Consider the following 12,430-nt stretch of genomic DNA (forward strand, 5'->3'; position numbering starts at 1 on the left):
TTTGGTTGGCAGCAAGCCTTGTTGGAGTAAACTAAAAATAAATAAATAAAGCAAAGGCTCAATTTAAACACACAGTTGTCCTAATTGTCCTGCTTTTTAAAAAATCTTCACATCTTTTAATTAGCAAACCCCTTGATTTATAATGCCAATTCCCCTTCTTTGTCTCCTAACATCTGTCCATTTTAATAAGGTTGTTTGTGTTTAGCAAGAAGATTGACTTTCCTGAAAAGATATGCCTAAAAAACAATTGACAGATAAGCATTGGACTTTTCGAATCAGCTTCTTGCTTTACCAGTCTTTCATTACTTTTACTTACAAAAAACTGTTACGTTTTACTGAACGACGAACTACGACAAGAATAGTTAAAGTGAAAAATGCAAATCTGAATAACATTTGTCAGCTATCACTACCTAAACATTTCTACAGTTTAAAAAATAGAAATGATTTAGAGATTGAATCTGTGACAGCTTTGATAATTGATTAATCACCTGGTTTATTACAGTATCTGCCTTTTATTTTATTCAAGGGCAGTGCATTCAAACGAATCATTATTGAGAAAGTACAGCAGAAATAATCTTACTTGTGTGTGAGGTTAAACACGTGTTGAGGATCACCATTTTGGATACGATAAGTTATATGATCACCTTCACGGTCTGTGGCCTTGAGGAAGAAAAAGATAATCAATGAATGAATGAATGAATACTGCATTAAAAAAATTCTGCTATGTAGTTAGTAGGTAAAAATGTCAACATACAACTGAAACAGCACTTAGACCACTCAATCTGTTTTTTTTCATCTCTGCCACTGAGAATTATAGAACAATTGTTAAATATACTGTGGTATTTATTTAGTCAGGGAACAGAACAAAGAAAACTCTGAGGCAAGCAGTAGCAGTAACTCTATTCAAAAGCCATCTGATAAATCACCACGCAAGTCTCAATCAGCATGTAATATACTGTATATGCAGCAGCGGCATCACTTATTAAACTAAACATCATCTTATAAAACTGACTAGCGAGTATGCAATTTTTAAATTTGACACAACAGATACATCTCACCACTACCCTCAGGTTTCAGAAACAGATTTAAAACAAAATTAAAATCTCTCCTGCTCTCTGCTGACACAACCGTTGGGCTTTTAAACAAGGCTGGGTTTGGCATAGAATTCTAACGTAGCCATTTTATAATGAATACTGACGAAATACAGAAACATAATTTTTACAATAAATAAATAAAAATGAATATTTTTTTTTATTTAGTCATAAGGAAAGATTTTAACAAAAAAAACAACATGTAGGCAATAAACAATAAACAGTGGGGTGGAACAACCACAACAACACGTCCTAACAAAAAAAAAAAAAAAAAAAAAAAAAAAAAAAAAAAAAACGCTGACCGAGAGACAGAGAGAGAATGAAAAATCATATTCGGGTAAACAGGTTGTGGGGGCGGAGGGAGTGAGTATCGAATGCTTCAGTGTATTAATATTATTCTTATTCTGTATTAATATTATCTTCAATGACACACTCGCTGACATTTGATTCAGTGGAAGAATTGTATGTATTTGAATTTAAATCAGAATCTGAATTCAATATTATTACTAATACTTCTTTCTCACTGAGCGATTTTTGCCAGTTTACAAATTATTGTAAATATTAAAATTGGCACGCAAGTGCTTTAAAACACTTTAAATCTTGTGTCTGGGTCTATTTTAAAGGGGCTACAGATGTTAAAATTGACAAAATCTTTCACAATATATATTTCCATTGCCTCAAAGTGGCAGGAGGGTGACAATGGGTTCTCAAGACGAAGTACAGCAGGGTCCCCTGACTCAGGTTCAACCATGCTGTCAAAGCTTGAGTAACATACTCGGCCAAAGTGGATGTGGCACTCACCAACCCACCTGGCCAGCGTGATCATTTATGGCTAAACACCCCCCCTCCATGATGAAAGCACAGACAAAAACAGGACCCTCATCCCCTGGACCCTGGCCATGTACAACTACAGATCTCTTAGGTGAAGCAAGACTTCAAGAGTTGGAAGAAGAACTTGGAAGAATCAGGTGGGACATCGTAGGACTAAGCGAAGTATGGTGAAAAGACAGGACTACTAGAACTGAAGAGTGGGCATCTTCTACCGGGCGAATAGGAGGCGTTGGATTCACTGTCCACAAGAGAATCAAGAATCACGCAGTAGAGATTGATGCGCGTCAGAGAGGTCCTCAAGACTGAAAGTGAAAGTTTCAAGGAAGTACAAACTTCAGGTAATCCAAGTATATGCACCAACAACAAGCTATTCGGATGAAGAAGTTGAAGATGTTTTTGAAGTAGTTTATCATCAGTGACTTCACCGCAAAAATAGAATCCCAGCAAGAAGACGAGAATTCAGTCAGCAAATTTGGATACTAGTCGAATTTGCAGAGAACAAGAACTTACTCAATATGAACACCTTCTTCCAGAAGAAATCCATCAGGAAATGGACACTGAGAAGACCCAATGTAGTGAAGAATGAATTTGACTACATACAAACTAACAAGAAACAAACCGTAGAAGACATCTCAGTACTAAACAATTTTAACACAGGAACTGACCACAGACTTGTAAGATGTAAAATACACCTAAACACGGCACTGGAGAGAGCAAAACTCGTGATGATGTAATCCAGCACAATCAACATAGAAATGCTCCAGAAACAAAGCCTGGTGTTTCAACTGGAACTAAAGAACACATTCAGCGCTCTTCAAGATCTGTAAAAAGATTGAGGTAAACAAAATCTATGAGGAAGTGATGCAAGTAATTGCAGAAAGAGGAAAAAACACTGCTGGAACACAGAGTATAAATTGCGACCAGAAGATCACGCAAGAGGCAAAAGACCTCATGACTTGCTGACAACATCCTCATATTTACAACATGCCCAGAAGAATTACAAACTACATAAGGCTAGCATCAAAGCAGGTTTGAAAATGAACGTAAAGAAGACTCAGTTCATGTTCAATAAATATACCACTCCACAGGCAATTGAAGTCAATGGGATCAAGCTTGAAGAAGTCAATAACTATTTATACTTAGGACCGTTAGTTTCGGCAATAGAACCAAATGTGAAAAATCAACAGATGAGCAAAAATGGGCTGGAGTGCCTTTGGAAGATTAAGCATGGGTCTGAAAGGGAAACTACCCTTACGCTTCAAGAGGAAATCGTTGACCAATGCGTGCTACCAGTGCTAAATTACGGACGCGAAACCTGGACCCTCAGTGCAAAAATGACTCAAAAATTGCAAATGACTCAACGGAGTATGGAAAGATGCATAACAAGAATAACAAGAAGAGAGAGGAAAAAGAAAGAATGGATAAGTGTTTAAACAAAAATGCAATGTTATTATAAGAGCAAAAAAACTAAAATGGCAGTGGGCCGGACATGTAGCAAAAAGAACAGACCATCGATGGACCAAGGAGATACTAGATTGGATCCCAAGAGATAGAAAGCGAGCAAGAAGACGACCTCCAGGAAGATAAAATTAGGAAACATGCCGGAGCAATGTGGATGAGAGACGCAGCAGACAGGCTTTTGTGGAAGAATCTTGGGGAGGCTTTGTTCCAGCAGAGGAATGAAAAAGGCTAAAAATGATGCTCCACACACACACACACACACACACACACACAAACACACACACACACACACACACACACACACACACACCTGAAAGGCCTTGATTTGTATTAAAACCCTTTATCTTGGAGCAGAATGTTCTTATTACAAATGGTCTGAAAGATTACTAAGTACACCCCTTTAGTGCTTTACTAAATGAGGTATACATAATTTTAATCTACTACATTTGTGCTTATATTAATTTGTGTTCAGCAATGTCCAATTATTTATTCTCTGTGATGAACCGAGTTCTCAGAAGACGTGTGTGCCTGTGGTGATGTCAGGAGTGGGAATGGTTTACGTGGGGAGACTTATGGTCTACTAGCTATTATCAGGCTATATGTTCAGCACAGCTAAGGAATCTCTGGATAATTATACTTACATTTCACAAATTCACAAAGTACATAATATTGTGCTTCTAATTAGAGTTTATCATATGATACTATCATTAGTCTGTTCAGCCAATTAAACACGTGCCTGGCAGAGACAACAGCTATGTGTACCTACCTACAACTGATCCTATTACTGCTACTACAATACAGCACCTCAAGGGTTGTGAAAAAAATAAAAAATAAATGTCCACGAGCTTCTGACAGTTCTTGCTTTGTAAATATGTGAGGGCTGAATTTGGGCTCCTAATATTAAATACTAGATACATAGTTCACACACCCTAGTCTCTGCATGTTGCCTTGGATAAAGGCATCTTCTAAATACACAAATAATAAACAGTAGTCTCACAGTTTACAATGAGGCTAGTCAGACATTAAAGTTACATTTTGGAAGGGGAACTGCAATATGAAAACATCTTTAGCAGTGGGGAGCTGGGAACTATCGTATAGCAAGTAATCATAAATAAACAAATCATAAATATAAGTTCAAAACAGAAGCAATGTACTGCCACTTTAGACTAAACCCACAGCAGGCTTTACAGTATGTGGTGAACACCTGTATCTTGGATATTGTTTGTTCATTACTACCCTTTACCTGCAAGTTCAGTAAAATGGCTCCAGTTCTCATGGCCTCACTGACTTCAAGGCTGTACATAAACTGTGGGAATCTCGGGGGGCTCTGATTATTTGGTGGTAGTACCTCAACATAGACAGTAGTTATGGAGCTCCTGTAATTAGAAGAATGCAAAAGAAATTAAGATAATTTAAGTGGATTTAAGACTGCACACTCTTCTTTATTTGAACTGAGTGTTATCTGGGTTTAGATATGTTTGAGTGCACAGTAAAGCCAACATAAACCTACCCAGCTGTAGTAAAAACACTTTATCACTATCCTCTGAACCACTGAGTCCCTATCTGTAGAATCAGAGTTTAATAACAAGTAATTATTTACCTACTGCTTGTCATCTGTTTCTCCCTGTTATCAAGGTGTGTCAAAACAAAACAAAAAACAACAAAACATCTTGTTTGCAGTTTAGCTCCATGTGTGATCTGCATATTTTGGTGCAAATGTAACCTTGTTCAGTCAGATGTTTCAAAAGTTTAATTATTTCAACATTTATTTTTTTTTCTTTACACAAAATGAACTTTCAATGTGGGCATCACTCTCTGGATGATTCAACTCAGAGGGTGCTTGATGATTTGATTAATAGTTCACTAATCATGTGTTAAGTGACAATCACATTGAAATTGCCACACAACACCAGCTCATTCTGCTGAATGCCATTGATATAAGTATTAACAAACACCTGCAGATGCAAAAATAGAAGAGCTGTAAATATCAATGTTGTGACAGTAAGCTAGGTTAGGGTCAATTTCTGATTCAAACCCAAAACAGGTCTGCCCTGGATCAATTCTAAAGGAAAGGTAACAAAGTTTCCAGGGGCTCTTACTTGAATACAAAGCCCATCACATCCTATAATGCTCCACATGTAGTTAATTTATTTACCTCCTCTGAGAAATAGGTGTGTTGTCTGATGCTTTGACGGTAAGGGCATAAGAGCGTCCGATGATCAAATTGACACCAGGAGCCACAGTGATCAGGCCGGTCCTGTTATTAATGATGAAATCTCTCTGAGCTCCAGCAAGAATTTCATAGGTGATTTGCCCATTCAGACCTTCATCAGCATCCAAAGCTGTGAGCTGTAATTCAGAGAACAAAAATGATCTTTAAATTCTTTTTTTTTGTTTGTTTCACTAAAAACAACAGAGCCTAAATTTTGAAGCTTGGTGAATTACACTGAGCACAATCTCAATTAATAAAACTCTGAAAAAAATAAATATTTAAAAATCACATTATGTACTTTTTTATGTACTTCAAGAATGCAACACAACTGATAAAAACAGAGAATAACATTGAAGCTTAAATACAAAAGCAAATCAGTTTAAAAAAAAAATAAATTCAGGCCAAAAGTGGGTTGTACTTTAATTATCACAAAGGTGGTGGATCTGAAGTAACACCACTGCCCTGTAATTCTAATTAATCCCGCTAAATACAAAGCAAAAACTAGCCAGTGCAAGCTTGCAAGTTTTAGGACACTGGGGTTAAGATCTGCCATGGTTAAGCTCATTAAAATAGATGTTACTGCTTCACACTATTTTACATTAAATACATTTTATAGGACACAAAAAGATGCTGTATTGGGGAATTTCAGTGTGTAATAAAGTGCAAATACTTGAAGCAAATTGCAACTATGCACATAAAACAATTTTGTCTAAGCAAGCAAACAAACAATAAAGTATGCATGGCCAAGCAAGATAAAGTCACTCTGAAATTCAAAATGTGCAGCATCATCCCAGAACACAATCAATTAGGGTTTACATGAAATACAACATGCTTGCTTTAGCTGTGGCAGATTGAAATCAGTACCACATTGGGGGACCCTGAAAGCCAGAGTGATTATGGTCTTGGTGGTAAAACTTCAAGGTAATTAAAATCATAATATTATATACCCACCTCCATTTTTTTACCACTCTGAGAGAAGAGTTAACTAAATATGATAACATCTTGTTCTGAAATTTGGGACAAACTTGCTTGTCATCTTAAATAGTTAAATAGCTCATGAGTCTTGTGAATATGGACCAAAGCCTCTGTTTAGCAAGCTCACCTTCCATATCCCAGTGGATTGAGCACTTTTGTGATTTCATTTTTCAAGTTGTACTTAAATAACAATAAAAAATGTAAAACATTTAAACATGAAACATTTTGATGGATGGATTAGATTGAGTTTTTCTTTTACAGTCTGGAGTACAAAGTGATCAAAATCCAATCTACATGTAACAAGATCTAAATAATAAATAATGACTAAAAACCAGATTTAAAAATATAGAATTAAATCTCTTATATGCTTATAAAAACAAAGAAAGAAAACCTTTAGTTGACTTTGTGATAATTTGGTTGAGCAATAATATCTCTTTTCTTTTTTCTCAACCTTTAGAAGTGAAATTTTTGCCCTACTATAGATTTTATGACGGTAGCAATGGTAGAATGGATCTTTGTTCCTAACCTCATTTTTAGGAGACAGAATGGCAATTTTTGAAGTCAGATTAAACCTTAACCTTTTACCTTATCTTTTTTTTTTGTCTGAGCAGGCCTGAGCAACTGGCTGTACCAACATTCATCCCTGACAAACATACCAATTCAATGTTTTATATCCTGAGAAGAGGTGAATTAAAATAGCCAAGGCTAAAACAACTAAGGATTAACACATTAGGAAAGGCTAATGTTGTCTTTAAAAGGGAACCACACCACAGGATTGGAAAGTTGTTATTATTTTAAGTGGATTGTATGCAAAAAGAAGCGCTATGGTATTGATTACCCGTAAGACAGTCTCTCCTGGTTGCATGTCTGTGTAAACATTTACACTGTAGGAGATGTTGGAGAAGGTTGGAGTGTTATCGTTGGCATCGATCACCAGGATATTAACTGTGACTGGAGCACTTTCCTGGACTCCATCAGAGGCTATCATCTTTAGGGAGAAAATGAAGAAACCCATTAGTTCAAACAGACCGTACCGCCCCTCTCTCTCTCACTCCCCCAAAGGCAATACATACAGAATACTGTATCATAGTTAAATTGCTTGAGGCTTATTCAGCAAACCTTTTTTTCTGATTGAAAAACTAATATGATTACCAAAAAAGGCACTCTCAATAGAATCGCTCCTAAAACTGAAGAATAAAGTCAACTACTGTATATGAAAAATATTAAGTAACAAGAATGTACAGCGTTTTCTAATGCTTTTTTTAAATAGTATAATTTGTACAATATCTTTTTTTTATGGCAGTTTAGAAAATTGTGTGCCAACATTTAAAACATGTTCTTCAAATAACTTTCAAGTTAAAGCTAGGTGTATATGATGTGTTGCCTCAATAAAAAACTCATACCAGTATGTCCTAGTTAGTCCTCCTTGATCTACCTAACCTAACACTTATGCTCACTCAACCACATTCCCCAAAGTGATTATCAACCCAGGTTGATGGCAGTGATCTGTTTCACTTGTAAAGAAAAATGTAGATCATTGACTTCTGTCTGAGACAGATCTGTTGTGATAGCATGATTCTTCCCCATACAGTTATCCCCAGTAGACTACATTTGCATCAAATATGGAGGCAATTACATCTTAACTATCACTTCATTGAGCAATGTACTTTAGGCATATATATGACTTGATTTATTTTGGCTTAAAACACTATCCCTTAAGTACAGGACTCCATCCTTTAGCACTACCACAGATGTAAGGGTTTGAACCCTTCCCTCCCAGAATAGCAAATCTTACAAGTAGCATTTCCAAAAAAACACATTCTCTTTATAAACAGTACAGGTGGCACTCACAGATAATATAATGGTTATGGTAAAGACTAAAACAGTTAAAAGACAAAAACAAACCCCTGATGCATTAAACCCGTTGACAACATTTATTTTTTAAATCATGGACTAACTGACACGTTTGGCAGTAAATGACATGTTTGGAGACTGTAAGTCTGTAACTCTGTTTGAATAGCAGCGTAGATCTGAGAAATAACACGAGTCAAAAAGCTATACAGTATTTGATTGACTCTTAAGCTTTACCTAGACACACACGAAGATATCGGAATTGTAAGATAAATTAACATTTTTATGAAAGCTGTTAAAATTACCCGAAAACACAAGTCATCTAAACTTTAAAATGCACTTCATTCGCATTTACTCTATATGGAACATGCAGTACTTATACCATTGGCTTATAGCATTACACCATGTATTTTTCTGCGTTTACTAATGAAGCACGATTTCCCTACCCTCCTACAAGGCAGTCAGCCCATATCCACAATTCGTATTTGAGACTGTGAACCCCAGCTGGATATCAAAGACTTGACAGTGCTAACTTTGTTGTATTGTAACATTTTGTTGTAATTGTTTTTTTGAAGCCTGTCATGGAAAATTGTTACAATCTCCTGCTTTTTTAATGCAACATGCTCTAATTCATATTGATATTATCTCCATTTAGGAAATGTATGTGTATGAAAATCCTTCTTAACACTTACTAGTTATCAATTATGAAGCAAAATACATCAAACAAATACAAAAAAATGTTTTATCTTCTTTTCTTAATTAATTGTATTGTTTAGAACAATACCATTTTACAGTGCAGTAAGTAAGGCTGTGTACTGAAAGGAATGAGTTGTTATATTAACATTATTTTTATTCATAATTACAGATTCAGATGTTTAGAAGAGTTTTCACATTTCCTAAGTGATAATATAGGTGGATATATGTATTTTAAATTAAAGGGCTCAACAAGAGTTTTTGTTTACTGTACCCTTAAAATTATAAAGAAATACAATCTTATAGAAAAGTCAAGTCAAGTAACCTGTAGGGCATTTTACAAAATGCAGCTTAGTAACAATGTGCCTCTCCTGAAACTCAGTCTGTATGCAGATTATAGTTCTAATAAAGTTATTTAACAAACTAATACAGAGCTTGGCAGCACTGTAGCTATTATCTTACCCCACAGTGGTATCATAAGCCTCTTATCATTTCACAATGGATATATTTTGTTTTCTAAACTTCATTTTCTCTTTGACGAGTGAAGCTCCATTGCTGTGCCACAACACTATAAGTTGGTTTCACAGGCCGCATTTACCACTATTCTTTGTGAAACCAGCTGATGGAGTCTGAGAATAAGTTAATTCCTGTACTGCAAGTTAATGTGAGTGCAAGTCTTAGTTGGGCTCCTAATTATCTGCTGCACATAAAGTGAATTTGAGACAACTCCAGAGCACAGCCTTACATAGAAAGGGAGGTACAGTAAACAGATACAGTAAACAGGAGAAACACTGAATTTATAACCACAGCATGAGATTACACAATTGTTTCATGAAAAATAGATCATTCATAGCGGTCCTCAGAAGACAGTAGTTTGGCTTTCCTTTAAAGGGAAACAATGGCTTGGTTTACATACGCTAGAAACTCCAAATTCTCTCTCCATTGTCGGGCGATTGTGATGTAGCACACACATATCATACACATTCCTCATGCAATAGGAAGTGCATGGCAAAAATCTCCTTTTCACACTATATGTTATAAAAAAAAATACTGAAGCTACTACGAAGCCAAAAAAAAGGCAGCCCTTTGCAAAATAATAATAACAATCACATAGTCGTATGTAGCATCTATCATGGATATGAAGAAAGAACAAAACAAAAAGTCAAGTTTGTACTCCAAAATGTATTAAATTAGCATAGCTGTGAATTCATGCCAGTGGTCTCCTTTATTATTGCTGTGGGCTACTGACCTCGGCACCAGGCTTTAGCAACCATGTCTAGAGTTGAAGTAAAATCTCATAAACCTAGAGCAAAATTTGTTTCTCAATAATAAAAACATGAAAACCAAAACAAACAAACAAAAAACTTGTTGGTTTTACTGGCAAAAGCCTTGCACTGTCCCTCTGGAATTCAGATTCAGGTATTACTATTATTATTATTATTATTATTATGATGATGATGATGTAGTGGGAAATGTGGGTGAGTAGGGTAGCCTATTGTAGATTTATTACCTGTATTTTGAAAATGTACTCTACTAAACATTTTAACTGGATATTTTTTTTTTATATCATTAACCTAAAGTGCTGGATTTTAGTTCCATTCGTAGATGACCTTAAGGATCATAATTGATGAAGCTACCCTTCTGTAGGGAACCTTGTATATTGCATGTAGATAAATATACATGCAACCGGAACATATTCAGCAAATAATGCATGGATAGTGCGAAGCGCTCTCTGTTGGAATATTTGAATTTTTTGGATTTGTGCAACGCTATGTTTGTTTTTGTTTCGTTCCGCTCCCTATTTTAATTGTATTTATTTTTTTGGTGGCTAAATAAGGCAGGCTGTACTTGCGATTCTTTAACACAACCTAAAAACTTCTTGTAAACCCAGTTTAAGAAAGATGCACGATATCAATAGTCACACAAGGCCAAATTGGAACACTGACAGAAACATTTAAACATACCCTCACATATTTTAATATTTGGCCATTTGAATTTTAAAGGAAAATGTCTCTCCCTACAAGAAAACTACATGTAAACCCAAATTGCCCAAAAGATATGACCAAAACAGCGTGCCAAAAAGGTAACTTAGTTTAACTTTTGCATGTAAATGAAGCCAAGGAAAATAATAGCTTGATTGGAATATTTAGCCATCAGGTAGCAACAAGTGCAAACAGTCTCAATGGAATCAAGGAACCTGCTGCTCTCATGAATAAACCACTATGCTATACTTATTAAAGCTTAAAAAAAACACATCAAGTCCTCATTCACATGCAGAAATTATCTGTCAGTTTAGCAGTAGAATCTTAAAAGAGAAAATGCTCAGGACTATCTGTGACTTCCAAATAATTTATATTACAAGTCCCCATTGGAACCTATTAGCACATAATTTCACTGACAGTGTAGATCTCACACTCAGAATGACAATGACACAGCATTCAAGTTTTTCATCAGTGGCTGCCTCTAATCAAGTTAAGTGTATTTCTCTTGCACTTTTTGCTTTGTCAGGCCTGTGAGCAAAGTGAGTCAAATGCAAGAGAAAGTACATTTTTGGAGTGTATACATTTTTTTCTTATTTGAGCAATAAATATAAAATACTTTTGCTTATCACATTGTTTAAATATTGTTTGAAGAGATACGCTTTCCTTGCAACTAATAAAGCATGAACTCAATACTCACAGTTAAAGTGTAGGTCTGCTGACGTTCTCGATCCACAGGCTGCAGCAATGTCAAGTAGCGGACTATTCCAGACTGAGTCACGCTAAAAACTGTGTTGTAGTCATTTAAGGAAATTTGAACCATGGGGTCTTTTGTCTTTAGAGTAGCATAGAAAAAATGAATTAATCAAACATAATCAATATTTGCAATGAAGTTAACAGACATGCAACTATAACATAAATTTACTCAAACATTTGTTTTTTCATGACATAAACTGCAATACGTAAATAACTTTGATAGCATTTACAAACACATGGCAATCCTGTAGACCGTAAGGTAATTGAAAGTAGGTGTAGGGTTTACAATTTAGAAGGCTAGATTATAATTTAATCAACTACAGCTTAACCTCTTAACCAAAATACATCTATGAAAGTATGTTGTTATATTGTTTTTTCATTTGTTTAGGGCAAGTCATTTTTCAACAATTTATTAATAACTAAATATCCAGGAAAATAATTGTCCTCAGTGATTAAATATATTTACAGGCTTGAACACTAAGACATACTGTAAAATCATGTACTGCACATTTATACCTATCTGAATGAGGACAACAAAAGAACAATGCACATGCAAGTTTAGATATTGAGTTTTTTAAGAG

General features: G+C 35.4%; 1 protein-coding gene across 2 annotated transcripts in view; it reads right to left on the reverse strand.

Annotated features, from left to right (window-relative positions):
* The window catches only part of LOC121325229 (protocadherin-15-like), a 170,628-nt gene that overhangs the window by 82,392 nt on the left and 75,806 nt on the right, over window positions 1-12,430 (reverse strand). For both annotated transcript variants that reach the window (XM_041267608.1, XM_041267607.1), the window contains exons 12-16: window positions 11,794-11,928; window positions 7,409-7,558; window positions 5,539-5,732; window positions 4,627-4,759; window positions 581-660 (exon numbers count right to left, since the gene is read on the reverse strand). In XM_041267608.1, the coding sequence (XP_041123542.1) occupies window positions 581-660; window positions 4,627-4,759; window positions 5,539-5,732; window positions 7,409-7,558; window positions 11,794-11,928 (692 nt within the window). The remainder of the gene's footprint in view (window positions 1-580; window positions 661-4,626; window positions 4,760-5,538; window positions 5,733-7,408; window positions 7,559-11,793; window positions 11,929-12,430) is intronic.

This window comes from Polyodon spathula, chromosome 13 (assembly GCF_017654505.1).
Source record: "Polyodon spathula isolate WHYD16114869_AA chromosome 13, ASM1765450v1, whole genome shotgun sequence".
Taxonomy (NCBI): domain Eukaryota; kingdom Metazoa; phylum Chordata; class Actinopteri; order Acipenseriformes; family Polyodontidae; genus Polyodon; species Polyodon spathula.